The sequence below is a fragment of the Echiichthys vipera genome (genome assembly GCF_963691815.1).
Source record: "Echiichthys vipera genome assembly, chromosome: 19".
Classification (NCBI taxonomy): Eukaryota; Metazoa; Chordata; class Actinopteri; order Perciformes; family Trachinidae; genus Echiichthys; species Echiichthys vipera.
Window position 1 is genome coordinate 11918918 of NC_139844.1, and position 27360 is coordinate 11946277.

Consider the following 27360-nt stretch of genomic DNA (forward strand, 5'->3'; position numbering starts at 1 on the left):
TGAGTCAACTTGAGTAGCCTATCCAAAAAGCTTACATTCAATGTAGGCCTAGGACATCGTGCAGCAATGAGCACGATTTAGGGGAATGCAAAAGTCCTATTCATAAAAATAATAATAATAATACTAATAAAAAATAATAATAAACTTTATTTATAGAGCACATTTCATCCAAAAAATGCAGCTCAAAGTGATTAAAAGCATACAAATGAAGCATACAATGCAAACAATGAGCATTGAAAAGTAAAATAATAAATACAACAGAAGAACAAACTATTAAATCATTAGAAATAAAGGAACTGACACAAATATAAATAAATATAAATGTTTAAAAAATAAATACAAGAATAAATAAATAAATAAATAAATGCATGAATAAGTAAATACAAAAAATAAATAAAATAAATGCTGATAAATGGGACTTCGTACCTGATCAACATAGAGACACAGAAATAAATACATGTAAGTGAAGAAAAATGTGGAAATAAATGTAAAGCATGTATTTATTCATTCACTGTTTATTTTTTCATTCATTTCTTTGATTTTTGCACTTATTTATTTATTTGTCATGTGTTGTCCTCCATAAAAGGTATGTTGAGAAGAGGCACATTTACATTGACATTGTTATACGCATGTCTACGTAGTTCACGCTATTTACAGGGAGGGGGCACTAGCGAAGGCAAAACTCTTAGCTTTGACTATCAAGCCTGTGCTAAATCACCGCTCTCTCTCCAAGGAAACAAAACAATATAGAATTGGGTTTGACGGCGTGCAACGAGCATAGACCCTCTCTCGAGACGACAGCGCGTGAGTATCTCATCTTTATTCGTCCACTTTAAAAACAAAATCTCTTGTAAAGCGAGTGATTCAAACGCGTCCGCCGTGCTGTGAGCATTTCCCCTTTTGTTTAGCGGTTAAGGCCCCTCTTGTTTGGAACTTGAAGGGGGGCCATGTTGTTTAGCCACTGAGTGTTTTTGGTTCATGTTTTAGCTCAACACCAACTTGACAATTAGCTTCTTACATTAGCTTGTCTGGTTTAGTTGGCTTGTTGCATTCAATTAATGTTGGTATTTCGACTCAATAAAATAGTTTGTTTTTCGTCAAACACAGGAGCCCACTAGATTTACTGTTTAAACAGTGGTTAAATTCACACATTTTTCTAACTTTGATGTCGACCAACCAATAATAATAAACAGAGCAGGCCCGATGTGTGTTAGCGTTAGCTCGTTAACGTTAGCTCAGAAGATTGCTAATGCTCAAACAATAAACACATTCACTATCCACTAATGCCAACAAAGGACTGGGCGGCAACGAGAAAGCAACCTTAGGAAACAAGGGCGCATAGGGCGTAACCATTTCAAATGATAATTAACGTAAATGTTTTAGTCAGAGTCGCTGAGTTAGCTTGTTGCTAATTAGCAGGCTAGGCTAGGTTGGCTACGTTAGCTCACTGAAAGGCTTGCACGTCGGTTTGCCAGAACGACCATTAATGTTTGATGTGTCGTTGTAGCTAGTTACATTTTTTTGCTCTCATTGTGCTAAAATCTCAAGTGTTATATGCTAGCATCGAGTGTTTTTCTTAAATCAATGGTCACGTTTTATTAATGGCAGCCACGATCACCGGCTAACACTAGGCTAACGTTTCCTAGCATTCTTGGGTCTTCTTGCAAAGCCATCAACATGCTTGTCATTCACCTGTTTTTGTTCTTGCATTGCCCAATCATAAATGAGCCAGATTAGACTTGCCATTTAACATTTTAATACCCGTTGTTGAGCAAAGCCGTGTAACCACATTTGGATACTCGTGGTAAATATTAACGCTAACTTAACGTTTCTATCGGCAAAGATACAGCAGCTATGGCATGGAGCTATGCAACTCGGGAATTAGTCATGTCCCGGCGATGAAAATTACGTTGTTCGTGTAGTATTCTTTTGGGTGCTTCCTTTTCCTGAAGTCTGCTTCTAAAAGTAGGTTAATCTCAAGGCTCACAAAGAAGTAAATGCCACATGTTTTAACCTGCAGCTTTTATTATTGAAAGCCTACCAGAATACAGCTACCTGTCATGTTAAATGTGTGCTACTTTGACTTTATACTGATGTAAAAAAAAAAGTAAGTAATATATTTGCCTTATTTGGGTTTGACAGTCGCTCTGCTAGTCTAGAAGTCAAGTATATGCTATCAGCCCAAAAGGGCAATATAACAATACTGTATATTCATGACAACATAATACTTGTGTGTTTTGTATATTTTGTTTTGTGTAGGCTTTCCCGTGGAATGAGCATTCCATGCAGCATCCTAGGTATGAATGACGTGGCCTGGCAGGAGACGAGAGGTGGGATGCTGCATGCAAATGGCGCTCCTGAGACCGGAGGTGTTAGAGTTCACGTTGGAGGGCCCCTAGCCACAATTGGGGGAGTTGTGCAGGCTCCTGGAGTCCCACATTTACAGGGAATGGATAGGATTGTTAACCCCACCCCAGGTACTCCACAGCCTCCGCTGAGTGGACGATCTCAGGATGACGCTACAGTGGGATACTTCTTTCAGAGGCAGCCCGGAGAGCAGCTTGGGGGTTGCACACCCAACAAGCATCGTTGGCCAACTGGTGACGCCAATCATGTTGATCAGGTAAAGGGTCTTAAGTCGATATTTCTATGAGCTAAGGCTACAGGTTTCACTGAATATTTTATCAATAATTAAACCTACTGTATTTATGTATTATACTTTGAAGGGTCAGCAGAGGGGTCAGTGTCACCTATACTGCACACAGTTTGAAAACTAAACATGATTTCCCATTCATATTGGTCAATTTTCAGAGCACACCCTCTCTTTTCACAATTCCGAAGTGTCCATAATACATATGGTTTAGATATGCCAACCCCAGAAAGCAGCAAATTACGAAAAGCAACATAAAGTTGAATTTAAGTATTCGCCTGCTAAACAGGTTTCCATTGGATAACTTGTCAGTGGGCTCTGTAGCATCTTGCTCTGTCAGAGTTTTTGTACGCATGATGGAATGTGTTGCCCACCAATGAGACCCTGTTAGTCACCACCGACACTAGGTCACATATCCCACATGCTCGGTTAATCTGTGATGATTTATGCCAGATGCCAGCCATTCATCAATTACCATTTCCTCTAGGCATGTTTTATTGAAGTTGGAGCACATGAAAAATATCGGTGGCTTTTGTTAGTAGAGCTTAATGCTCTGGGATGCAGCAATACACTTATTGGACTGAACATGTCTGTAAATACCATAACAAATTAATCTCAGAGATAACTGGTACTGTGTAACATTTCCTGATTTAAGAAAAACAAGGGCTAATTTGATGTGAAAATGTAGGTTGGTGAGTTTTTGCTTTTAAAATTTTACAAGTGTACAATTGGTACAAATAATGTTACTGCATTACGGAAACAAAATGGAAATGGTCCTCATCACAGCTATATTGCTTTATTTGTCTCCCTGATGCCAAGTTGTTCTACTGTAACTGAGAAGAAATTAAACCCAACAGGCAATAAGTAAGTTTTTGTTGCTTAAACGCAATCTACTATGATTGTTAAAATAAGTTATATACTGTAATTAATCTAGATTAATTTATAGGGCTGAAACACTTACTCGAGTAACTCAAATTACCAGATTAAAAAAATGCATCAAGGATAAATTGTTATACGGCCTGTTCAGCGCAGGGATCATTGTTCCGCTGTGTCCACTGCAAACTAGAACTGTAATACCACAACAGCACAAGATTCCATAGCTGCAGCCCTATTCTGTTATAAAACATTTTGCTCAATTAATTTTTAAAAAAATCCTTTGGAGAAACACAACCCAACGTCACGCTGCAGTGCCCAGTCATGTAACCCGCGATCAGTCTTGTCAGTCTGTTTTGAGGCTGTGAGAGTCCCATACAGCAAACAACACTGTCACAAGTCTCTTTCCTTTCTCTCTTTCACTGTGAAATGAAGTTGCCTTGAGGTGTGCTTGGAAATATCTATCATAACAACGAACTGAAGAGAAAACAATAATTAAAGAGCACAACAGGACGTCACACAAACCATTTAAGTGGCACTCCCAACACGCACAAACCTGTAGCAAATCTCTGGAGCTGTCAGAGGGTATGTGAATGCATCCTAACGCATATAGACCCAGGTGTGTTAAGATGGCAATAGCACTGCTTTTAAAAAAAAACTTAAAAAAAAAAACCCACGTCTCCTCAATTGTGTACGACTGGTGCTTTGGCACAGCAGGAAAGTGACAGTCATTCAGTGCGTTAACATGCACATCAGTAACCCGAAAATGGCAGATTTCAAGCCTTTTATTATACAGGACAGACAGGAAATGGGGTGAGAGACGGGAGACATGCAGCAGAGGTCTGCAGGTCGGAGTCGAACCCGCGGCCGCTGCCTTGAGGACCTTCAGCCTCTTTACATGGGGTGACCGCTCTAACCACTCAGCACCATAATCCGATTATTGAAGTTCCCCACGTATACATGAGAGGGGGTAAAATGGGAAAATGCGTAACTCGACCTCCAGTACAGTAGGTGGTGGTCCGCCAATGTACAGCTTGTCTGAAAACGTCTTTTTTTCCCCGGTTCACCTGTCAAAGTCACAAACAGCCAACTTTTGTACAGAATTACGACCGAAATGGGTCTTCTTCGTTGCAAAGTCCTTCCTCTGTTTAAAGGTAACTCTATTGTTGTTGCTGTTTTCGGCGCCGTTGCTTCCTGGTTTATTCTATTTCCGGGTCAAAAGCCACTGCCCCGGAGAGGGGAGGGGGCGTTATAACCAACGAGCATGCGCAGACGCATGCCCTGATCATGATCCGGGAACGGTGTTTACGTGCAGGAATAGTCGGGGGTACTGAAGGAGTTCTCTAGGTCTGTTAACCAGGGTATGAGAACTCTAATTTTACCCAGGGTACGGTGTTTACATGGTGTTTGAGTAACCGGCGTATGCCCGTAAGCCCCACTGTCGTTATTTGCTGCTCTGTGTGCCCTGAATTGCCCCCTGGGGACAAATAAAGTTTTTTGAATTGAATTGAATTGCCCTTAACCTGAATATAATCGGGTTTTGAACTGCATGTAAAGGCAGTGACTGTGATAACTAGCCAGACTATAGTAATAATAACAAGTTATTCCTGTTTTACAGTATTAAACTGCCATGCAGAAGACAAAGAGAACATACTTAGGAGAACATAATGATGTTAAGGACTGGGGGGGGGGGGGGGATTACTGTGTTCTAGACCTGCTATGTTGTAAGTACTAAGGAAGGCAAACAAAAGCAACATTGGTATCATAGTTATCTTCATGTGGTATATTGAGTGTCTGTCTACCAGATGGGGCTGGTTTCAGTCGGTTTTTATTGTCTGAGGTTGCTGATCCATCAGACACCCCAACTACTAAGAGTTTTTTTGTGTTCTTTTACATCTCTTTACAAATTAACAAAAGTTTAAAAACTTGTTTGGGGACCCCCTTCTAATTATTGAGACCCATGGCCTCTTAATCCATTAAAATCCTTTTTCTTTACAGCAGATACTATTTAGGTTTTTCCTTCAAATATTGATACTTGTAGTGTTTTATGCCATTTTGTTGCTTTCCATCTAGTGCTTTATGGTTTATACTCACAGTCAAACTTTTCTTTTTTTGTCTTAGGTCCGTGCTGTGGATGAAATGAACTATGACTTCCAAGCGCTTGCTTTGGAGTCAAGGGGAATGGGAGAGGTAAGGGGTATTGATCCCAACATCCGTCTTTTGCTCCGTTACAGTACAACAATAAGTAAAAATTGTTTTGTGGACCCCAGGAAGACAAGTGACTACTTTGTTAAAGCTAACGGGGATCCAAATAAAGAATAAATGAAAATCTGTAGGTTGAAATATGCCAGTAGTAAGATGTCTGTATTTTTCTCCTTTTACATAAATATAAGTAACATAAGATAGATATTAGTGTACAAATAAAGATTTTGATGGAGTGGGACTTTAAGTAATAAACTGTTTAGCTGACCAAGACTAAAGTAAAAACAATATATGAACTTCAAAATTGTAACCTTATTTTACGATGAATAAATAAGCTATGGTTGTTGATAGTGGCCTATATTTGATATTGCATTGTACTTTGTCGTGGGATGATCTTACAGATGCTTAGAAAATACGTACATTTTATTTTTAGCTTCTGCCAGCAAAAAAACTCTGGGATTCTGATGAGCTGGCCAAGGATGGAAGGAAAGGGATGCTTCTTGGAGAGGAGTGGAGGGACAATGCATGGGGATCCTCCCGTGAGTGGCTCCTGTCTTTGTGTTCTGTATTCTCATTTTCTCTTTTCTTTCATCATAAAACTATTCATTATTAGATCTGATTGTGCAGAAGTTATCCCAAGTCAAATTATATAATTGGAAATAGCATCATGCCTTACACACTATGATTTTCAGTGTTTCCTTAATCTGACTGGATGCTGCTAGATTATGTACGTAACTATTTAGACATTTTATCACGGCTTTTCATTTAGATCATTCAGTGTCTCAGCCCATCATGGTGCAGCGGCGACCCGGCCAGAGTTTCCATGGGAATGGTGATGCCAATTCTGTGCTTTCACCTCGCTCAGAAGGTGGAGGCCTGGGGGTGAGCATGGTTGAGTACGTCCTGAGCTCTTCTCCCGGTGACAAGATGGATGGTCGCTACAGGAATGGTGGCTATGTAAGTTGAGCTTCTGTCTCACTAACACAAAAGGGGCATGTCTTTCAAGGGTGGCACATGGCCTTACCTATTTTTATTTATTTATTTTTTATATGGCGACAGGGTGGAGGAGACGTTGACCAAGATGGGAGAGAGAAGATTGATGTCCAAGAGAAAGTGTCCCCCTTTGAAGAGGACAAGAGCCCAGAGAAGAAGGTGGGAGACGAGAATGATCCTGCTAAAGCCAATGGAAGAGGTCTACTAAACGGCATGGACAGAGACTGCAAAGATTTCAAGTATGTTTTCCTTTTACAGTAGCATAAATGGCTGAATATAGCAGTACACAAATATTTGCTTTGTAAAGATATATAATGGAGTAATGGCTTACTAAGCAGAGAATTAAGTAGATCTTCCTCTTTGGGTTGTGTGTTTTGTTTTCTGATGTGAGTTCCTTGTGTCGGTGTCGATAACCATAGGCTGTCCCTTCAGCACCTTTTTTAAGTCATTTTCACATCTGAACTCTGAAAAATGTCAGGAGAGTCAGGTCCGGAAATAATAAATAATTACAAGATTACACTACGATGATGTAGCTGGTTTGTAGTGTGGCCATAAGCAACAGAGCCTCTTGCTGTTCATTGAATTCATCTGATGATTTCGGGGCTAGCCCTCACCGACAGAAGTTCCCGAATATCATCTTCTCTCCGCTTAGACATTTTGTTGCTGTCTTTGTTTAAATCACACCTGTTCAACCTCCTGAGGTTTTGTTTTTTTCCAGTATCAACGAGAAACATTATTAACACACACATGCATGCCCCAAGAATACACTGGTAAGAGTGGCTCTTATCACACATTGGCTCACACGGAAATTAAACGGTCTGTGTGCTAGGGAGGTGGCAGATTGATATCTGGTCCAACTGATACATTTGCGCATACAGCTCCACTTGTTAATGTGTAGATTCAGGTTTTCAGCGCATGTGTAAAAAGGGGCTTTATTATAGTCTAATCAAAATTGCTAGGCTTCCTGTCTGAGGGGAAAGTTTTGTACCAATATGGCATGTACGCTTCTTTACTCTTCTCCCAGTCCTACCCCTGGAAGCCGCCAAGCTTCCCCCACTGAAGCGGTGGAGAGAATGGGTCCTGGTCAGACAGGTTTGGAGATGATGGGACAGCACCACCCACATGTACTCCAACAACACAACCCTGCCCATAACAAGGCACCTGAGGACTTCCAGAACCAGGAGGCCCAGAACATGGGAGGTATGGAGCAGCAAGCCGGTGTGGAGTCCCTCCAGTTTGACTATGCTGGGAACCAGATTCAGGTGGACTCCTCAGGGACTCCAGTAGGATTATTTGACTACAACTCACAGCAGCAGGTTCGTTTGAAAAACAAAACACATTTTTCAAAAGATCGAAACTGCGATTTGACTGTGATCCTTTCCCCCCCCAGTTGTTCCAGAGATCTAATGCCCTGACAGTTCAACAGCTCACTGCAGCTCAGCAACAACAATATGCCCTGGCTGCAGCCCAGCAGCAGCATCTCGGTAAGTGGGGCTGTTTGTCTTACTCGGTGTGTACTTGACAGTGTGTCGTGTAATATAGTCAAACTACTTTTTGTCTCTAGAGATGTGTCTTAGCAGTTCCATAATCATTTGAATGAGATTTGATATGGAAATGTGAATTACATTACTGTTCCTCATATTACCCAGCTGGCCTTGCTCCTGCCTTTGTGCCAAACCCTTACATCATTAATGCCCCTCCCGGAGCGGATCCCTACACTGCCGCTGGGCTGGCAGCAGCAGCCACGCTTGCAGGTGATCATGGAGCACATTTACATCCCTTGTATCAAAAATACATCTAAATGAGAGCTTTAACTGACAAGATCACAAGATGCTGTTGTGCCAAGTTCAGATTAAAAAGTACTATCTTGATCAGTTGTACAAGATGTGTATGTAACATCAAAATGTTTCCCCCAGGTCCTACAGTGGTTCCACCACAGTACTATGGTGTTCCTTGGGGTGTATATCCAGCCAACCTTTTCCAGCAACAGGCTGCATCAAATGCCAATCACTCAGCTAATCAGCAAGCATCCAATCAGGGACCAGGGCCAGGCCAACCACAGGTAGGGATTGTTGTGCTTTTGGTCTGAGAGGTTTCATAAAAGTGGATGTGAATAGGAGGGCTCATTCTAAAAAGCATATCTTGAATGACAGATTGCACCTGGATTAAACTATTTCATAAACACAACTCAAAGCTAATGTGGGTAGACTAATGCAAGTCTGGTTTATTTCATGACTTGAAAGTGCACTCAAGACATCAAGCACTGGCTACATCATTTTACACAGAAGGATTTTGCCATGTACAGACAAAACTGTGCTTTTCACAGCCACAGAGCTGCACATATCAAAGCATTGAGTATGGAGAATACAAACAAATCACTGCCACTGTTGAATACCTTCAGGCTGGCTAGCTGTCCCTCATATTTTAATACAGATTTCGGAGATTTCTTTGATTTAAGTTAAGTGGTTTAAAGAGAGAACAGGTCAAAACACTATTTACATAAAATTCGTCTATGCCAATCAATCTACAGAAAGGAGTCCCACATGAACACACAATAACTTTCAGTTAAATTCAGAACTGTTTTGGTGGTGTTGGTTTTTTTTTTCTCATAGGAGGGATTTCAGTCAATGTGCTTAAAGTGGGTGCACCAATTAGAATTTAGAGACATTTTAATCAATATGTGATGACAGCTGCTGGGTTGTTTATGTTGCCAGATGACTGTCAGTCAAATGTGATCAAACCAAACCGAGAAAATATTCATAAATGGGATTAGCTGAGCTTAACTCTGATTGTTCCTCATTTAGTCTTAAAGCGTAATACCGTTGTAAAATCATCCCAGGGTCTTTTTTGGCAAATAAGCTATCGAGACAAATTTTTTTCGTGAATGAACGATAAATGGAGAAATTCGGTAGTTTCTACAGCGTCGGCTGTTAGCTAGCATTGATTAGCTCGGGGCAGCACAGTGAAGGCATTACAACGGCTTTTTAACCACTAATGCCAATGGAAAAAACACCAAACCTCTGCAGTAGCATGATAAGAGTACCCTACACAATAACCGAAGCACCAACAACGTAGTTAGTTAACCTGGAGTTTATTTAAAGAGTGTTTTGAAAGACTTCCCTGCTGGCCAGTACCATCTCAGCTTGTAGCAAAGTCCATTCAGGTCGATTACCAAATGCAATCCAAAAGGAAGGAGCCCAATGACGCTTCGGTTAATGTGTAGGGACTCTCATCATGCTACTGCAGAGGTTTGGTGTTATTCTGAGCAGTATTGGTGGTTAAAAAAAAAGCCGTTTTATTGCCTACATCGGGCTGCAAATAAGTGTTAGCCACGTCCGACTGTTAGCCAGAGTTCTCCATTACTCGTTCATAAGCGAAAAAATTGTCTCGATGGCTTATTTGATGACCAAATTTACCGAAAAAGACCCTGGGATGATTCTGTACCGGAATTAGTATTAAAAATTAAATATTTGTGGTAAAATAGACCATTTTCCAGATGCTTTAAATGCAGAACATGTTTGACAACTTTCAGTGCAGTATTTTTGCAGCCTGTGGGTGTGATGGTATATCCTTACATTTTCCTCCAGGTAATGCGTACAGGAAACAACCAGCGACCTCTCACACCTGGGCAAGGCCAACAGAGCCAGCAGGAATCTCTAGCTGCTGCAGCTGCTGCAAACCCTGCATTGGCATACGCAGGAATGTCTGGTTGGTAAACTTCATACAACTGCCATATAGCCAAAGACACCAACAGCCAACACATTTATCTTAACTGCTTGGTGTTTACTGAGATTTAAAAAATGTGTTGTAGTAATATTTGATTTTTAGCCATTTTTCCTGTCTATAAAAACTCAGTTATAATTGCTCACTCCTTTTTTGTTTTCTACATCTATTCAGGTTATCAGGTGTTGGCCCCTGCAGCCTATTATGACCAGAATGGGACCCTGGTTATGGGTCATGGTGCCCGAGCTGGTCTAGGTGGACCAGTTCGTCTAGTCCAGACCCCTCTACTCATCAACCCTGCAGCAGCACAAGCTGGTAAGTACTACACTACCTGTCATAATTTTAAATATGTGCATCCTCCCTGTTCTTACTTAATTAGTACCAGTTAGGTTTCCTCTTTGACCTTAGCTCTCCTTTTACCGCTCACACTCTCCCATTTCCCTCCACCAGCAGCTGCGGTGTCAGCATCTGGCTCCGGTAACAACATGTCTGGTCCTCCAGGCAATGGGCTGTACCGCTCCATGCCTCAACCTCAACCCCAGCAGCAGCAGCAACAGGCTCCCCCACCTAGCAGTGGCCTGCCTTCCAGCTCATTTTATGGTTCTGGATCAGTCCCTAACACTTCTCAGAGCAGCTCCCTTTTCTCACACACCTCTGCTGCGCAACCACAAAGCTCCTCCCTGGGCTTTAGCAGTACCGGCGGCTCTCTCGGCGTAGGCCTTGGATCTGCTCTTGGAGGCTTCGGCTCTTCTGGTCAGTGACTTGGCTACAACGTACAAGAGGATTAAAGAAACTTAACTTTATTTGTTTTATCACGCTCATTTTCTCTTTTTTTTCCTGCAGTATCCAGCTCTACCAGCAGCAGTGTGTCTCGCAGGGACTCCCTGCTGGCAAGTTCCGATCTATACAAACGCAGTGGCAGCAGTTTAACTCCCATCGGCCAGCCCTTTTACAACAGCCTGGGTTACTCTTCTTCACCCAGCCCCATTGGCCTCACACCAGGTCACTCTCCTCTCACTCCTCCACCTTCTCTTCCCTCCTCTCATGGATCTTCTTCCAGCCTTCACCTTGGTAAGTCTCTCATAGAAATAGTGAATAATTTCTTTTTTGTCTATAGGACTCAGTACTCAAAGTTTCTGTGTGGGGACATTTTTAGATTCAAAATAGATATTTATATTTCTTTGAAAATTATTATTGCATTTGTTTTTTTGCCTGCCATGTAGCAAAAATAACACTATGTACTGCCTTAAACGCTACATTTTGAATTAATAAAGCAGACCAACTTTATTAATGAAAAGCTTAAGACTGTAGCTCAGTGAAGTATCTGCTAATGCACAGGGCCGTGCTTCAATGAAGAGGCTATTTGTTTTGTTTTCATTATTGTCGCCATCTTTTGTACTAATACAAACCGTAGATCTATTATGCTGCATAACTTACGCAGTTTAGAGACCAATGGAGGAAAGAGCGTTGAAAAATTTCGATATTCTTTATTGCTTTGTAAGTTTTGCTTGGATGCAATATAACAGACTACGGTATCCGCTGGGGTTTGTTTTTGTGCATTCAGATTTATTTGCAAATTTACATCAATGTTGGCTAATGTCGGCTCCAAACGCTACTCTCCTCGGTACCGCTCCCTCACTTGGATGGGAGAGGTAGTGATGTGACAGCAGAGAGTGGAGAGTGACTATTGCGCCTAAGAAGAAAATACATATAGGCTGCTTTGCTTGGCCATGAACGCACAGCACATTAGTATTGAATGATGTTGAAACATTCTGTACTGAATGATAGTTTCTAGGGGAAGACAAGAATCACACAGAAAACCTGATGCTTGCTCATTTTTTTGTGGATAGAAAAACATAAAGGATGGTTAAGTTAATATCAGATCATTGGTGATTGTTCATGGTTGTTTGCTCTTAGAAAACGAAAAATACCACATCAAATTCACCTCTGCTATGCCTTTAATATATCAATCCATTTCTCACCTACACTTATAAATACACATAAATATATAATTATATAGCAATAAAAGCTTTGGTTTTTGTGGATGTTTTGTGAGAATGTGGATTTTTCAGGTTGATTTTAAAACTGTTTTACAAATACAAGTTGTAGATAGGAAATATAACTTGGCTTGAAAAAAAATTCAGTCGGAAGATTTATTTTTGCTTTAATCCCTGCACAAGAATCGTGGTCAACTCCCGCCACCACTACAACAGTATCCGGTCACTATGTAATCCTAGGTGGCCTGACGAATGGCAGCGGGCGTTACATTTCTGCAGCGCCAGGAGCTGAGGCCAAGTACCGGAGCACCGGGGGGACGTCCAGTCTCTTCAATTCCAGTAGTCAGCTGTTCCCTCCGTCTCGGCCCCGCTACAGTCGCTCTGATGTCATGCCGTCTGGACGCAGCCGCTTACTGGAAGACTTTAGGAACAACCGCTTCCCAAACCTCCAGCTCCGTGACCTGCCGGGACACATGGTGGAGTTCTCTCAAGACCAGCATGGATCAAGGTGGCTAAAATATGCCTTCCATCTCAAAAACGCCATTTTAACTGTAAACTGAGGGAGTGCATTACAATGGTTTACCAAAATATGAAAAATGTCTTCATCTCTACTCTTTGTTCCAATCTTGTCTTGTCTAGATTTATCCAGCAGAAACTAGAGAGGGCCACCCCGGCTGAGAGACAGATGGTGTTTGGAGAGATACTGCAAGCAGCATACCAACTGATGACTGATGTATTTGGGAACTATGTCATCCAAAAGTTCTTTGAGGTTGGGACTGTTTAATATTTATCTAGGTGTCATAGCTGTAACCAAACAATAATGACTAGAAGAGAGAGTCTGGGCTTCTTGTTTTCAGTAGAGCTTTTTCTTGTTGTGCAGTTTGGAAGCGCTGACCAGAAGCTGGCTTTGGCAACACGTATCCGTGGCCACGTCCTTCCCCTGGCTTTGCAGATGTATGGTTGCAGGGTCATTCAGAAAGCTCTGGAGTCCATTTCCTCAGACCAGCAGGTAATTGTAAGTGAGATTATACTTCTTTTTAACAATGTTTTCACTGACATTATTTTATTGAGTTTTTCAATTCAAAATAACATATTACAATGCTAAATTTTAAAACGGTGACATCTGTTATGATTATGCCTCTTTTCCCTTCTTCAATTCAGAGCGACATTGTCCGTGAGTTGGATGGCCACGTGTTGAAGTGTGTGAAGGACCAGAATGGAAACCATGTTGTGCAGAAGTGTATCGAGTGTGTCCAGCCTCAGGCCCTACAGTTCATCATTGATGCCTTCCAGGGACAGGTGGGTTTATAATCAGTCATTCCCCATTTATAATCTACATTTTGAGTTGTTGTAGATTGAAATGTTAAATGTTTAGACGACCTGTACATTAGGGCTTTGACTCTATACTTCGATATTCTAATATAATTTGAATATAAAAAAAAGAATAATACTCAAATGAATATAGAGCAGCCCTTAATATTCAAACCTGTTATGGACATCATTTTCTTTAATGTGTTTGCTTGTAAACGTTATTTTCTATTCAGATGCCGAGGCTTTTTCACGCATGGTGAAGTTGTGAATCATGAGCTCATTTGCAAGGCTATTATTGGTCCTCTGGGCTCCTGTAGTTGACATTAGCGTCAGTCAGGACCGGTCAGGAATTGGGGTGTTTACACTCACTCATTCTCTTTTCAATGTCCATGGTTTCACTCAGCATTGTAAAACTGATGCTAATTATCTGGGCAACATTCTCTAACAGCAGTCAAGTTGTGAATTTGTTGTAATGTAACACTAATAAACAGGAGATGACTTACTCTATGCTCAAGTGATGCTCGGGGCTCCAAGATCACGTGAATGATACCAGGCTAACTATGCTTTTTTTTTCATTGGTTGTTGCGTTAAATCTTACCCAGATACAATAGTGCTATTCTCTGATTGGCTGTTGTGTTACACTTAAGTGGCCGGGACTTTTAATTAAAAACAAAAAAAGGTCTTACTGAATAAATTTAATGGTCAAAATATTATTAATAAATATTCAAATATATTTTAATATTATAAACAAACTTTGAATGTGATTTTTGGGCAAAAGTCACAGCCCTACTGTATATGAACCCAAATGTATCCCATTTGCTTTGACCAATGGCAATGTTTTCTATAAATGCAAGAATGTAATATGAAGAACAAACCGATCAGTGAGATATGATGCAACTACAGAGTATAGACTCAAACATTTAAATGTATGCATCCATCTCATTAACGTTAAATAAAATATTAAATGACCAGGAGAACATACTTTTTACTCGGCTAATCAAAACATTGAGAATCTTACATTTTTTTTGTAATATTTTCTTTGAAAATTCATTGTTCCATAGCTCCATAAATAAAATAATCAGTCCAAAGCCCAATGAGGGATTTGAGGATGAGCTAATCACCTTTTTTCATCCACTTTAGTGCTGCTTTAATACTGTAGTCATGCTATTCTTTTCATTAAATCACCTTTATTTTGGTCAGCTCTTATTTTATTTTTTTTGCTTCCTTTCGCAGGTGTTTGTGCTCTCCACACACCCCTATGGCTGTAGAGTTATCCAAAGGATCTTAGAGCACTGCACCCAGGAGCAGACTCTGCCCATCCTGGAAGAGCTGCATCAGCACTCTGAACAGCTGGGCCAGGTGAGCATGTTTGTCTCCAATATGTCGGATTTTTAATCCCACATTGATGGCAGATGTTTGTTTGTAAGATATGGCAGATCATAGTTCATATGTGTGCTTGTCATGTGCATATTTGCATGTTTCCATGTTTGAGCATTTCATATATTCAGCTTGTCATTGTTCCTGTGTAGTTGTGACCTGCTAAGTGTTCAGTGTAAGGATGAATGTGTTTGTACTGTAAGCTTTCATTACATCTGACATGTGTGATTATTTAAACATCCACCCTGCCCCCCCTCACTTATTCCATCTAGAAATATCAAGGCGTATCATTGGAGATGACACCCAAAACATATTATACAGTGTCCCGTGATGCACTGTTCAAGGTCAGAGCAATTTGCCTCTCTCGCGGATGTCCATGTGCTCCCTTCCTCTTTCCCCTTTTTATCTTTTCTTGTTTAAAGAACAGGGTTGCAAAGGTCGGAAAATTTCCACGGTAGTTGAGCTCGGGAATTTTTTTAAGTCTTTAACAATTTCAATATAAAAATCAGACCTTTTTGTAGTGAACTTAAAGCAAAGTACACAGTTTGTAACTTAAATCCTTTTGCTATGTGGTGCAATGCTACCAAGCCGGATTGACTATGCTAATTGAGGAGTTTTAATTAATTGATGTCCATTTTTTAAGGTCCGACGTTAATTTGTCATTCTACAACACAAGGTTGCACAATGAAAAGCAAGTTTTAATCCTTCTATGCTACACAAGTTTGTAATCTTCCAATCAGGATACTTTCTATTGCTCCTCTTAGGGGGAAAAAAAGTTTGGCATGGGAATTTTATTATAAAGAAATATATGCATTTTATAAATGAGCTGTTTACTTTATACCCGAAGTTCGCACACAGCCAACATTGCCAGCTTGAATCTTTATAGTGCTTTTCCCCATTAGTTAACTTGCTAGCTAGATAACTCACCATGTTACATTAATGTATTGTTCTTCTTATTTTATGGTAAACGTTTTTTATTTTATTTCCATCTGCATATAACATGGTAAATACAGACTTAGCAAATAGTCCCCATTTTTTCCAGGTTATTCCCGTTATTTCCCATGGAAAGCTTCCACCTTGATTATTCCCAGAATTTTGCAACCCTCGTAAAGAATCTAATTTAACATTTAGATAGTTCTCCAACTACAGACCTTCTCCTAACCCACTGAGCCGCCTTTTTCTCAACCCCCCCTCCCCCCTTTTCTTGCTTTATGCCACAGAGGATTCACAAACCACATGCTTCCTTGCTGTCTGATGATCCCTCTCTTCTGCCTTAAGCATCTCCTGATCAATCTGTTTTTCTGTTTTCATCTTGATTTCCCTGTAATTGATTGACCGAAGCTTCCAGAGTTTGGACTTGAATCACTTCACTTTGAGTACTTGAATTGAAGTGAAGTCAGCAGAAATAATAATAATAATACAGGTTCTTATTACAACAGATTGACAGGAAATGAATTTGAATGCAAATACTACCAAATTATAGGTGGACACATTACCTACCCAACAAATTACTACTAGATCAATTCAGAGTGGTGTGATTTGTTGTTTGGTCAGGTGAGTTCTTGTGCCCATCTCGTTACACTAAAATTACACCCATTACTGTCTATCACCGATTTCTGAAGGGGCAACAATGCTATTGGTTGTGCTGTCTGTCCAGCAACACTCCAAACCAGCAGCATCTGTTTTGTCTGACCTTCCGCAGTGATGACTTAAGGGTATTTGTAAAACTACTAAAGGGGGTGTCACTCATCTGTCTCCCTATCATTGTCGAGATGCATGATTTCTCTCACACCAGTGGTGCAAAGTAGTGCATGAGCATCAGTCAGACTAAAGGGTGTCGCATGGATCCTTGGTGATTAATCTATATTAAAATTTTATCTTGAGCTCACACCTCCACTGCCTCCTACAGGATCAGTATGGTAACTACGTCATTCAGCATGTTTTGGAGCACGGCAGACCGGAAGATAAAAGCAAGATAGTCGCAGAGGTTCGTGGAAAGGTTCTTGTCCTCAGCCAACACAAATTTGCAAGGTAAGTTTTATATGTTTTAATGTAGTTACAGATGAAAGCTTAAGTGATGTCTGCCCGACAGCGTCAGACCTCATATTTCATAAATTAGTACATAGTTTTATTAAACTGAGCACACTGCAACAACCAAATCATTGTTTTTTTTGACCACTATAATTTTAATACTATTAAAAATTCCTCAATCACAGCTCCTTGACAACTTTGAATGAATTAACTGCTAAAATAGTATATTAATATTTATATTATTTTTATATAATATTATTAACAGTAGCATGAAATACTAACATTCAATGACAATTAACCACCGCCATTATCAAGTGCCAGCCCTGGCACCAACGGGAGGTGTTGCACTGCAGAACAACACGCTCTGTTATTCCTACTTTTCTGCCTCTGCATTAGCTTTTAATCCTGTGTGGACACCCACTACTTAAATTTGACTTCTGTCCTGAAGTACCAATCTTCAGAGCTGTGGCTTGCCAGGCATTAGCTTTTTTGCCACGGTCTTCATTATGATGGGATTGATGGTCATGTAGCTCAAGATATTTCTTGACCTCAACAATTTTCTCTTCATCCATTTTTTCGACACAAGAGTCGACAACAGCAAGAGGTGAGGAGAGTAAGTGAAGCTGCCACAGGAGCAAATAAGAGGGCACAAAATGGTACAGTGCCGTGTGAGTCATGCAGAGAAAACAATGGGGGCAGATGTTTTGATGTGCGCTGTTACGACTGCGGTGTGCTTTGGCCTTCAGTCACTGCAAGGGCGCACTTGAGAAAAAGTAGTGCTTCCTTTTCTGAACCATCCTAGACGGGAAAAATGCCATCAATAAAGCTTGAGTCCAACCACACAGATGCTATTAGAGTTAGGCCTGTGAGAAACTTTTAAAGTAAGCACATTTACATCACCCACTGTTGCAATTTAATTACATCAATCCAAGTTCCTTAATTTAATGTCACAAATACAATATGAACAGAAAAACGAAACGCATCTTTTCTCTGTTTCCTTCAGCAATGTTGTAGAGAAGTGTGTGATCCACTCTTCGCGTGCAGAAAGAGCTCTACTGATTGATGAGGTGTGCTGCCAGAAAGACGGGCCCCACAGTGCTCTGTACACAATGATGAAGGACCAGTACGCCAACTATGTTGTCCAAAGAATGATTGACATGGCAGAACCTGCTCAGCGCAAAATCATCATGCACAAGGTTTGTAAACTCCGTCACGTCTGTCAAAAGTGTTTCATACCGCATAACAGCATGGATCTTTCCATGGTGTTCCTCAAGGTCTTGGTGTCTGAATGCGGTGTTGTGGAGCTCAGTTCATTGCTTTGATGTGAAAATAGATGGATAATAATGCGTCCCCCAAAGGAAGAGAAGATGGTCCAAGGTTATGTTACAGAGATAATGGTAGAGGGGGTGAAAGAGTGGAATAATGAATTATACAAAGTCTGGTGAGAGAGCTCAGGGGAGTCACACCATGTGGATTTTTGGAGGGATTTATAATAATACATTTCAATTCTTGAGTGGTAAAAGGAATGGAACCCAAAAATGACTGAAATAACTTATGACGCATACTGTATATGAGCATAATATTGGTCATCATATACTTTGATTATAATGTCATGAGCGCCTATAAGGGGCGGCTGTGGCTCAGAGGTAGAGAAGGTCGTCCTCCATTCGAAGGATCGGTGTGGTGTGAATGGTTAGATCTGGGTTAAATGGTATGTAGATGTCCATTGCCATCTGTGTGAATGTGACAAGTAGTGTGAAAGCGCCTTGAGGAGTCAAAAGATTAGAAAGGGGTTGGATAAGTACAAGTCCATTTACCATTATACACTAACTGTTAAATATTCACGGTTGTCGCTAATGCTTGAAAACACTTGGGAAGGAAATTTAAATTTAAGTTAAATAGGATTTCACTCTACTAACAAACATAAAACTTTGTTTTCCTTCGATTTGTCACCCTTCTGTGGAAAGTTGTCACACAACATAATTTTGGAATCTAATTTAATGTGATGACGGGCAGTAACCAGATTAGTGTAAACAAATGTGTATTTTACCACAGCTTTAAGGTGCTAGAAAAGCTTAAAAATGCACCCTGAAATAGTTCAATTTGACTTTGGAAAAGGTGTAGGAACCCTGAATACTTGAATAAGCACCAAAACAGTGTTTATTACAGATTCATGACTAGATAAACTAGAAAAACACACAAATGAGATGCATCTCAAATTGATCTTGAGGTCTCAGCTTTCAGATGATGTATCCCACTTCTATGTGACATCTACTGTTGACCTTTTATTTACCCCTGAACATTCACTGTCCCAACCCTCAAAAAACAACCGCTAGGATGTTAATCAACTAATTTTAGCTCTTCTTCGAATCTGCTCACCGTTACCATCTCTCCCTTGTCAGATCCGGCCTCACATTGCCACTTTACGCAAGTACACCTACGGGAAGCACATTCTGGCCAAGCTGGAAAAGTACTACATGAAGAGCGGATCTGAACTGGGTCCCATTGGTGGCCCCACAAACGGCCTGATGTAGACACAGCGTCATCCTGGGTCCCCTGAAGAAGTGGAGGAGAACGAGCCCCCCCCCTCCCCCGTTCTGTGAGATATGCTCCTTAGCCATAGGGGTTAGCCTTTGACACCCTCTGTTACCCCATTTTGGGGAATTACCAAAAAAAAGAAAAAAAGACAAGTCAACTTCACCTAAGAACGCTGTGACAACTGACCCCTGCCACTCTGCCACCCCTGGTGCAGGTCCCCTGCGTGGCCCCCAGGGGATGCACAGTCAGCAGGCCAATTTTTTTTTTTTTTTTTTTTTCCTGGGTAAAGCACAAACCCATTGTTAATGATGTAATTGATGTATTTGACTGTTTTTCATATTATCTTGTACATTTAGTTTTTTACCTTGTAAATTCTCTGTAGAAAAAAAACTTATACACATTTGCTGAAATTTCCAATTCCTACAGTTAACACCAGCAAGTGATTTTATAAGGCTAAACTGAGTGATCCTTTTAAAAAAACAAAACAATTCCTCTTGTTTTTGTTTCCAGACTTATTATGTCAGCCGTTCTAATTAAGTCTAGGCAATTAAATTATATTTGTATATTATCCCATGCACAGTAAAAGTGTTTTCCCATGCCAAAGCAGCTGTTGGATTAGTTTTGGAATAGCACTACATAGTATGGATGGATATAAAGAGCTCCGTCCACAGGTGAGTAGTGAGTACTCTGTGTCCTGTGCCACAGTCACCCAGAGGCTTTGGGGATTGGTGCTTTAGTCTAGGCTGGTGTTTTCCAGTGGTGGCTTATTCTTGCCTCCTTTTCCAGGCTAATTTGGGGGGCTTGTGTTTACCCCAGGAGCTTGTTGTCTGCCTGATGTAATTATCTGAACAGTTTCGGTACTAAATATTACAGACTGACCAACCTGAGCTGCTGCATCGTCTGAGCCCCATTTGAGCCGTCTGTCCCTCATCCAGGTGATCACTCGGGGTTTATGCAAAATGAAAAAAAGCTACCATTTAACTTATAGAAGCAGAGCATGAGGTTTGGTTGTACAGTGGGCGTGTAACCTGGTATAATCTTAACATGAAATGACCGTAGTGGGGGGGGCTTCTTGTAGGGATAGTGGGGTGGGAGTGGGCTATGTGTTGGCATGCTGTGACAGGTTTTAATCCTTGGAATGATTTCTTTTTCTTTATCATGTTTTGTGTAACATCTTATCTGTCTTGTACTTTGAGATGAACACTGCCCTAGAAACGGTATCTTTATGTACTGAATAATCATCTCTTGCGTAGAAGTAGTTTAGCGATGTATAGCATCTTTATGTATGAGTAAATTGTTGCTTTTGGATAGGGGGCTTGCAGCAATGATGGGACCCCCACCGCCTGAAGGTCAGAGTAGTCCAAAAAAAATTGTGGAGCTTATCCCAGTTTTGTACATCTGACGTGAAATGAACTAGAGTTAGTGGGATAAGCTGGAGAAAGGGATGCTGAAGGAACCTTTTTTAATGGTTCTGTTTTTTTGTTTTTAAACTCTTTTGTTTTCATTTGGTTGGTTATGCAAGTGCATTGGTGGAGGCCGGTGGGGCCATCGAAAGCTATACAATTCACCTGTAATGCTCGTAGTGATGGCTTCTTTGCTTCATATGAATAATTGTAGAATACATGTAGTATATGTGCAGTTATTAAGTGTAAGATTATTAGTTTAATTGAAAAAAAAAAAAGTCTAGTCGTGGTGTTTGACAGGCCTTGCTCTAAATTTGTAGTGATGCTTTTATTTCGTCTGTACAGTTGTACATTTGTAAACGTTTATGCTGTAAATGGGATGTCTTTTACACTTTTTGGGGAGAAAAAGGCAAAAATGTGCATTTTGATGTGTGTATATTCATCACTCCTTTCCCCTTGAATATAATGTATACAGTTTTATTTGATCAAGTGTTATTTTAAAGGAAAAAAAACTTTATGGCTTCACAATCTGGCAAGGTTTTTGTTTTTAATCCGTTATGGGAAAGGTCAGCCTCTATTTGTACTGGAGCTGTAAACATCCACTGTTGATAGTCTTTCTGAAGTGTGACAGTTTAAAAAGAAGAAAATACACTCTACTAAAACTGAGGCTGCATTTAGTCCTCTCTGCTACCATGGAAACTTCACAGGATATGACAAGAATTATTTTTGTACAGAAGAGTGCTGTATTTTGGAACAGCTTCTACCTTGTAAGCAAAAGCAATGTAAAATATTGTCAATTATATAAATATGAACATATGAGTTTTGTCACACTGTCAAAGTCATGTACATTTTCAGGTGGCCTTATGTACATTTCCAGATGTTAGATGAAGAAAACAAACTCATTTTTGGAAGCAGAATTGTGACTATGTATGATTAAACTGTTCTTCTAACATTTGACCAGCATTGTTGTTTTTTCTCCCGTTTGGTGTTTTGAAAGCTGTTGAAGCTCATTTTGTTTTTTGAGCTTTTCTTGATCAATATCTGTGTCCAAGATAAGCAAAGGGTCAAGTGAACGTGCGTAAAGGTTTTATTCCCCAATAGTACACAATTACCAATAAACCGTGCTTATGATGTAATTATTCCAAGAAAACAAATTTCACATTTTGTCAAGGAAAACTTGCTAAACTCTGAATTTCTAATTAAACGTGTGTTTAAAATGAATATGATGACAACATTAACAGCACATCATAGCATAACTATGCTACATTTTACATACACTCAACTACATTTCAATTGGTTGTAGAAGTTACATAATTAACTAAACTGAGATCAGCTGTGTGGTCAAGAGGGTTTGATTCATTGCAGAAAAACAGCTGTAGCCAAATCTTGTGTTGTAAGTCGACAATAATAATGTGCTCCTTACTCCAATACATGCTGGCATGACAAGTTTCTAGATTTGTGTTTAAATTAAAATTTTCATTTGATTTTACATACAAAAAACATCTTAAAAATATAATTTCTTAAAAACTACCCCGAGGTGTATATTCATGAGTTATTAGCTCCACATTGAACTGCCTCAGTGTTAAAATACTGTGAACACATTAATATAGGCTATCAATAACACTCTTGAGGAAGTATTTAGACAATTCACTTAAATCAAAGTCCTGCATTGGAAATGTAACTTAAGTAAGAGTATGTAAATATAATAAATGCTTATTGTGCAGTTAAATGTCCCCTGTGGTTGTTATACTATTGTTCATTGTATCATTAGATTTGACTCAAATGACTCATGCATGCATGTGAGGGCAGGATTTTACTGTTTTAGCTGGATATGGAGCTCAGTTTGAACTCAAAACGAATGACTTCCCTATGAAGGACTCTGCTAAATACTTTCTCCATTGGTCGATTGATCTTTGTGTTTGTAAGAATTGTGAAAATAGTGAGAAATTGCATCACAATCACCCGAACCCAAAGTGACACTTTCGCAGTGTTTGTTTTGTCCGATCAACCTCAACATCGTTGCAGACCGTTTCCCAACATGGTCCGTGGCATCATTTAAAGTGGCGTGAGGAGGATTCAGGTGTTTTCTTCTTTCTCTGTAAACACACGTTGCCATCTAAAGTTCAGGACTCTTTATTGGGGGGCGGGGTTTGGGCCGCGCGCAGAAAACACCTGAGAGGAGGAAGAAGAGGACCAAATAAAGTGAACACCACCTCGACTGAGAACATGTGGACGTCTTTAGCGTCTTTGTGTCTCGCTGCGGCGTTAATACACCCTGTCTATATGTCGGTAAGTCCTTTTCACTCACTCTTACACACCGTCGGCGTTAGAGCAGACGTCACGGCAGTCTCGTGCTCACCTTTCTCACTTCCTGATGCAGCCGGTCGTGTTATTGCCGTAGTGAAGATGTGTTTATGTTTGATGATCTTACTGATGTTGGGACTGGAGTTTTATTAAAAGCCATAATTATTGTTACCTAAACACGACGGAGCCTACATTATTCCAATGTGTACATATTCACTTAGCCTACTTATTCATATTTTAGTTATATAATGGCTTTTTAACACTCATTACAAACGTAGGCGGGTAGTTGGTGTCATAGGGATTGTTATAAATCCTGTAAACTCAGTTTCAGATTTGATATTGTACTCTGAGAATTAGAGATATTAATAATCAAAGTGGGCATCACACGTCCTATTTAGCGCAGGTTTCCACCTCTTAACACTCACCATTGAATATATTACATTATACTATAGCCCCACTGGAAGTATAAGAAGTAGAGACACCAACATATTAAATATACACAATGATAAGTTAAAATCCAGTACGTCAATGAAAGTACTTGGATTTACTTAAAGTATCAGAACTAGAAGTATCCATTAGAATGAAGAACGTATTTATTCAGGCTAGCCCCTTGAGATCAATCATCTCATTTTGGAGGGGGTCCTTCCATATAATGGAATACATACTACAAAGTCAAAAGGAAATACAGTGAGACACAGTACAGGACTTACACACGCACACACACACACACACAAACACACACACACACACACACACACACACACACACACACACACACACACACACAAGACTCTCCTAACCCCAGATAATTCCCCTGACGGCCAACACTCAACTTCGGATTCAATTCAGTGATATCCGTGCTAAAAAAGAAGCAAGGTTACAGAGGTACAGGTTTATGAGATAAATATATAAAATACAAGAGTGATATGAATTAGAAAATGGATGAAACATTTGAATAGGGATAAATTAATAGATAAATGTAATAAAAACATTAACATTAGGCATAATGGCCATTTTCCCACACTATTCCAAATATTATATAATTATGACTGATGCATTCATGTGTAAGTCAATAATATAACTTAAATGATATAACTGTTGCATAGTTTAATCCATAACAATGTACATTATTTTATACATTTTGAATATTTTGTGTAAAATATAATACCCACATAGTATAGCCGTCAAATACTCATAGAGTATAAAGTACTTAAGTAGCACCACCACAGTGAAAAAATACTCCAAAATAAGTAAAAGTCCTGCACTCAAAGGTAGAAGTAGGCGCAGGTTAATACAGAAGTGTTATCAGGAAATGTATTCATCGTAAAGGAAAGAAGAAAATCATTGTGCATAAACGTTGCCCTGATGCATGTGTTATCGCCATGTAGAGAAAAGAAAAGCATGCAAATCCTCACTGTAAAAGCTGCAGTCAGGGAGTATTTATTTTTTTCTAATGAAATTACTCAAATGATTAATTCAAATAGCTCATGATTCATTTTCTGTCACTGGAGTTTCCGATGAATCAACTATTGTCTCGGTTCTACATCCACCCTTTGCCCACTCAGTCCAAACAAAAGATTGCGTGTTCTTTCACCTTTTGCTGCTTTACCAAATGGGTGGAGTGACTTTACTATTTAATTCAAGCTATATTCTCTACTCATTACACTTTATTGGTGATAACAATTGCATCATTATGGGTTTGTCAGCCACAGGGTGCTTTTGAGACTGTTACTTCAATGGGACTTTGTACCCAAGACATGATTTATTTCTTTATTGTCCTGTGAAGGAACGTACCCTTATTTCCTCTTGTGTGTTTTCATATATCTGGTAATAAAACAGGAATAAATATTGTGGTAGTCTGCACCTTTAAATATCCTCATCCACTTTTTCATTAAATTAGTTCCCTGCCATCCCTGAAGACTTAGAGGGATCAGGATATGACCTGGATAGTTCTGGTTCAGGGGATTGGTCAGAACAAGGTAATATCACGCACAAATACTATAAAATGGTTATTATCCACTTAATATTGTATTAGTTTTCTCCAAAACCACACACATATATCTTGCTCACTGTCTCACCAGGTGAAACGAAAAACATCATGGATCACACCGACAGCAAAATTTCTGCAGCAAATGCACCAGGAACCAAGAATACGTTCCACGTACGGTTGTTTTCACAAGTCTCACTATTTCCTCACCTTATGATGTGGATAGCAGAGCAGAAAATAAAGTTGTGCAACCTGCTTTTGTCTTCAGAGTTCTTCAGTCCTGAACTTTGACAGTATACACAAAGACAGCGGAGAAGGGTTTGTCGTTGTGGCAAACAGCAAGAGTCTCTTGGAAAGAAAAGAAATCTTTGCAGGTATTTGGCATTATGGTCCATTTAAATTGACTGAGTGATGATGATGTTGATGATGTTGATTGAGTGATTTGTTCTGTGTTTGTATTCTAACTCAGTCATTTGTGTTTGAAGCTGTTATTGCAGGAGGGGTGACAGGAGTGGCACTTGCAGCCGCACTGGCAGCTCTGTTAATTTACACATGGCAGAAGAAAGATAATGGAGGATACAGTCTGGGCCAGCAGAGGGCTTCAGACGAAGATCATCACAGACCCAACAGGGAAGAAGTTTATGCTTAACTGAAAGCTTTGACACAAATGTTTATGTTCTAAGGTGATGCTGCCAGACCACTGTCTCTACCTTGGGTTTGTGAATAAATGATTTTCTCATATTTTTGGAGGGAGGTTGGGGGTCCATGGGGAATGACAGTTATTCTTGTACTTAATGCAAATATATCTACAGTTGTTCATTGATAATTTATTTTTATTTATGATGAAATATGAAGAATTGTCTTTATCTACTGCCTTAAAGAAATATTTTCGATTGTTTGGTTGTACACCGGGCTGCTTAAGGTAACATTGAGGTGTTGCTATGAAGTTTTACTTTGTAGAAATCATGTGTTGTCAGCAGGTGTATATGATCTTATTTTGACTTAATTAATGATCAGCTGTGTATAATACACTTTACTATGTTATTGTTTTAAATTGGCAGCTTTGTTTGCGTTCATGCAAACATTTATGTAGCATTTAAATCGATAAAAAATAAGACAGACATGTTTTTGACATGTCACAGGAGAAAAAGCACAGGTGTAAATAAAAGAATCAATGATAGCTGAATTCCATTTAGCTGCTCTAGTTTCAGAGCTCTGGTGTTGTGCAAGTTGGCTTTATGCCACACTGTCATGGCTTATAGGACACTTGAATAGAATGGAGCCATTGTTATTGTCATTATGTCAAAATCTCTGCTGTGGCCATCTCCCCTAATAGGGCCTTTCAAAGCTGCATGCAGGACTAATGATCTCAGTCTTTCTAAAACCCCGTCTACAGCCACGATTGTAGCAAAAATACTCGATCCACTGCGTTAAATAAGGGAAACCTCAGCGTTATCCTCAATTACAGTCCGCTAATAATCTGTGATATCAGATATGAATGAAGGATCTTGAGGAAACTCATTTAAGGGTGTATATTAAATGTAAAGGACAGTGATTTAGTCATTATTGGCTGTAACAGGGTTTCTCATCTAGATATTTGCCAGGAAATATTATTTTTTTGTATTCCATAATTGTTAATAAAATATCTTTATTACAATATTGGTTATCTGTGTATTCTTTATATTTTATGAGCATGTATTGGGATAAATTAGCTGTTGATGAGGGATAGTATGTGGAAATAGTTGATCTACTATCATAGCTGAATTGACTCACTAGAGGGGAAAAAAGAGCTGTGGGCCCCTACTGACCCGGCACCTGTTTCTCCCACCCTTTGTGGATTGTGTATGCATATATGCATGATAAGTTTGAGGAAAGAGGATTTAGCAAAACGTTATTAGGTAAAATGTGCCATGTAAGCATACTATAAAATGAAATCATAAAAAAACAAACAGGGTTTTAGACCATGACCCC

At 39.7% G+C, this 27360-nt stretch overlaps 2 protein-coding genes across 11 annotated transcripts; both read left to right on the forward strand.

The window, feature by feature from the left end:
• The first annotated feature begins 679 nt into the window (after nucleotides 1-679).
• Nucleotides 680-22017, forward strand: pum2 (pumilio RNA-binding family member 2). Of its 10 annotated transcripts, none has more exons than XM_083933879.1 (23): nucleotides 680-804; nucleotides 2260-2623; nucleotides 5645-5713; nucleotides 6159-6264; nucleotides 6495-6682; nucleotides 6785-6957; nucleotides 7743-8034; nucleotides 8109-8202; nucleotides 8368-8472; nucleotides 8635-8780; nucleotides 10306-10426; nucleotides 10616-10756; nucleotides 10892-11194; nucleotides 11285-11512; nucleotides 12622-12946; nucleotides 13078-13207; nucleotides 13319-13453; nucleotides 13600-13737; nucleotides 14983-15108; nucleotides 15399-15470; nucleotides 17036-17157; nucleotides 18161-18353; nucleotides 19560-22017. In XM_083933879.1, the coding sequence occupies exons 2-23, from the start codon at nucleotides 2273-2275 to the stop codon at nucleotides 19689-19691; spliced, it is 3690 nt and encodes a 1229-aa protein (XP_083790005.1). In that variant the 5' UTR covers nucleotides 680-804; nucleotides 2260-2272; the 3' UTR covers nucleotides 19692-22017. The 10 variants fall into 10 exon arrangements, with proteins under 10 accessions (XP_083790005.1, XP_083790008.1, XP_083790009.1 ...); XM_083933882.1 differs by having other exon boundaries at nucleotides 13319-13447; XM_083933883.1 differs by having other exon boundaries at nucleotides 12679-12946.
• A 1235-nt stretch (nucleotides 22018-23252) lies between these two features.
• On the forward strand, nucleotides 23253-26962 carry LOC310962252 (syndecan-4-like). Its single transcript, XM_083934643.1, has 5 exons — nucleotides 23253-23387; nucleotides 25303-25381; nucleotides 25484-25563; nucleotides 25658-25763; nucleotides 25875-26962. Exons 1-5 carry the CDS (start codon nucleotides 23325-23327, stop codon nucleotides 26036-26038), a joined length of 492 nt encoding a protein of 163 aa, XP_083790769.1. The 5' UTR covers nucleotides 23253-23324; the 3' UTR covers nucleotides 26039-26962.
• Nucleotides 26963-27360: the final 398 nt, after the last annotated feature.

Coding starts and splice junctions, on each gene's coding strand:
- pum2 (XM_083933879.1), top strand. CDS start 2,273: ATGAGCATTCCATGCAGCATCCTAGGTATGAATGACGTGGCCTGGCAG. Junction 8,781..10,305: donor CAGGGCCAGGCCAACCACAG/GTAGGGATTGTT, acceptor ATTTTCCTCCAG/GTAATGCGTACAGGAAACAA. Junction 18,354..19,559: donor GCAAAATCATCATGCACAAG/GTTTGTAAACTC, acceptor CTCCCTTGTCAG/ATCCGGCCTCACATTGCCAC.
- LOC310962252 (XM_083934643.1), top strand. CDS start 23,325: ATGTGGACGTCTTTAGCGTCTTTGTGTCTCGCTGCGGCGTTAATACAC. Junction 25,564..25,657: donor GAACCAAGAATACGTTCCAC/GTACGGTTGTTT, acceptor TTTTGTCTTCAG/AGTTCTTCAGTCCTGAACTT. Junction 25,764..25,874: donor AAGAAAAGAAATCTTTGCAG/GTATTTGGCATT, acceptor TTGTGTTTGAAG/CTGTTATTGCAGGAGGGGTG.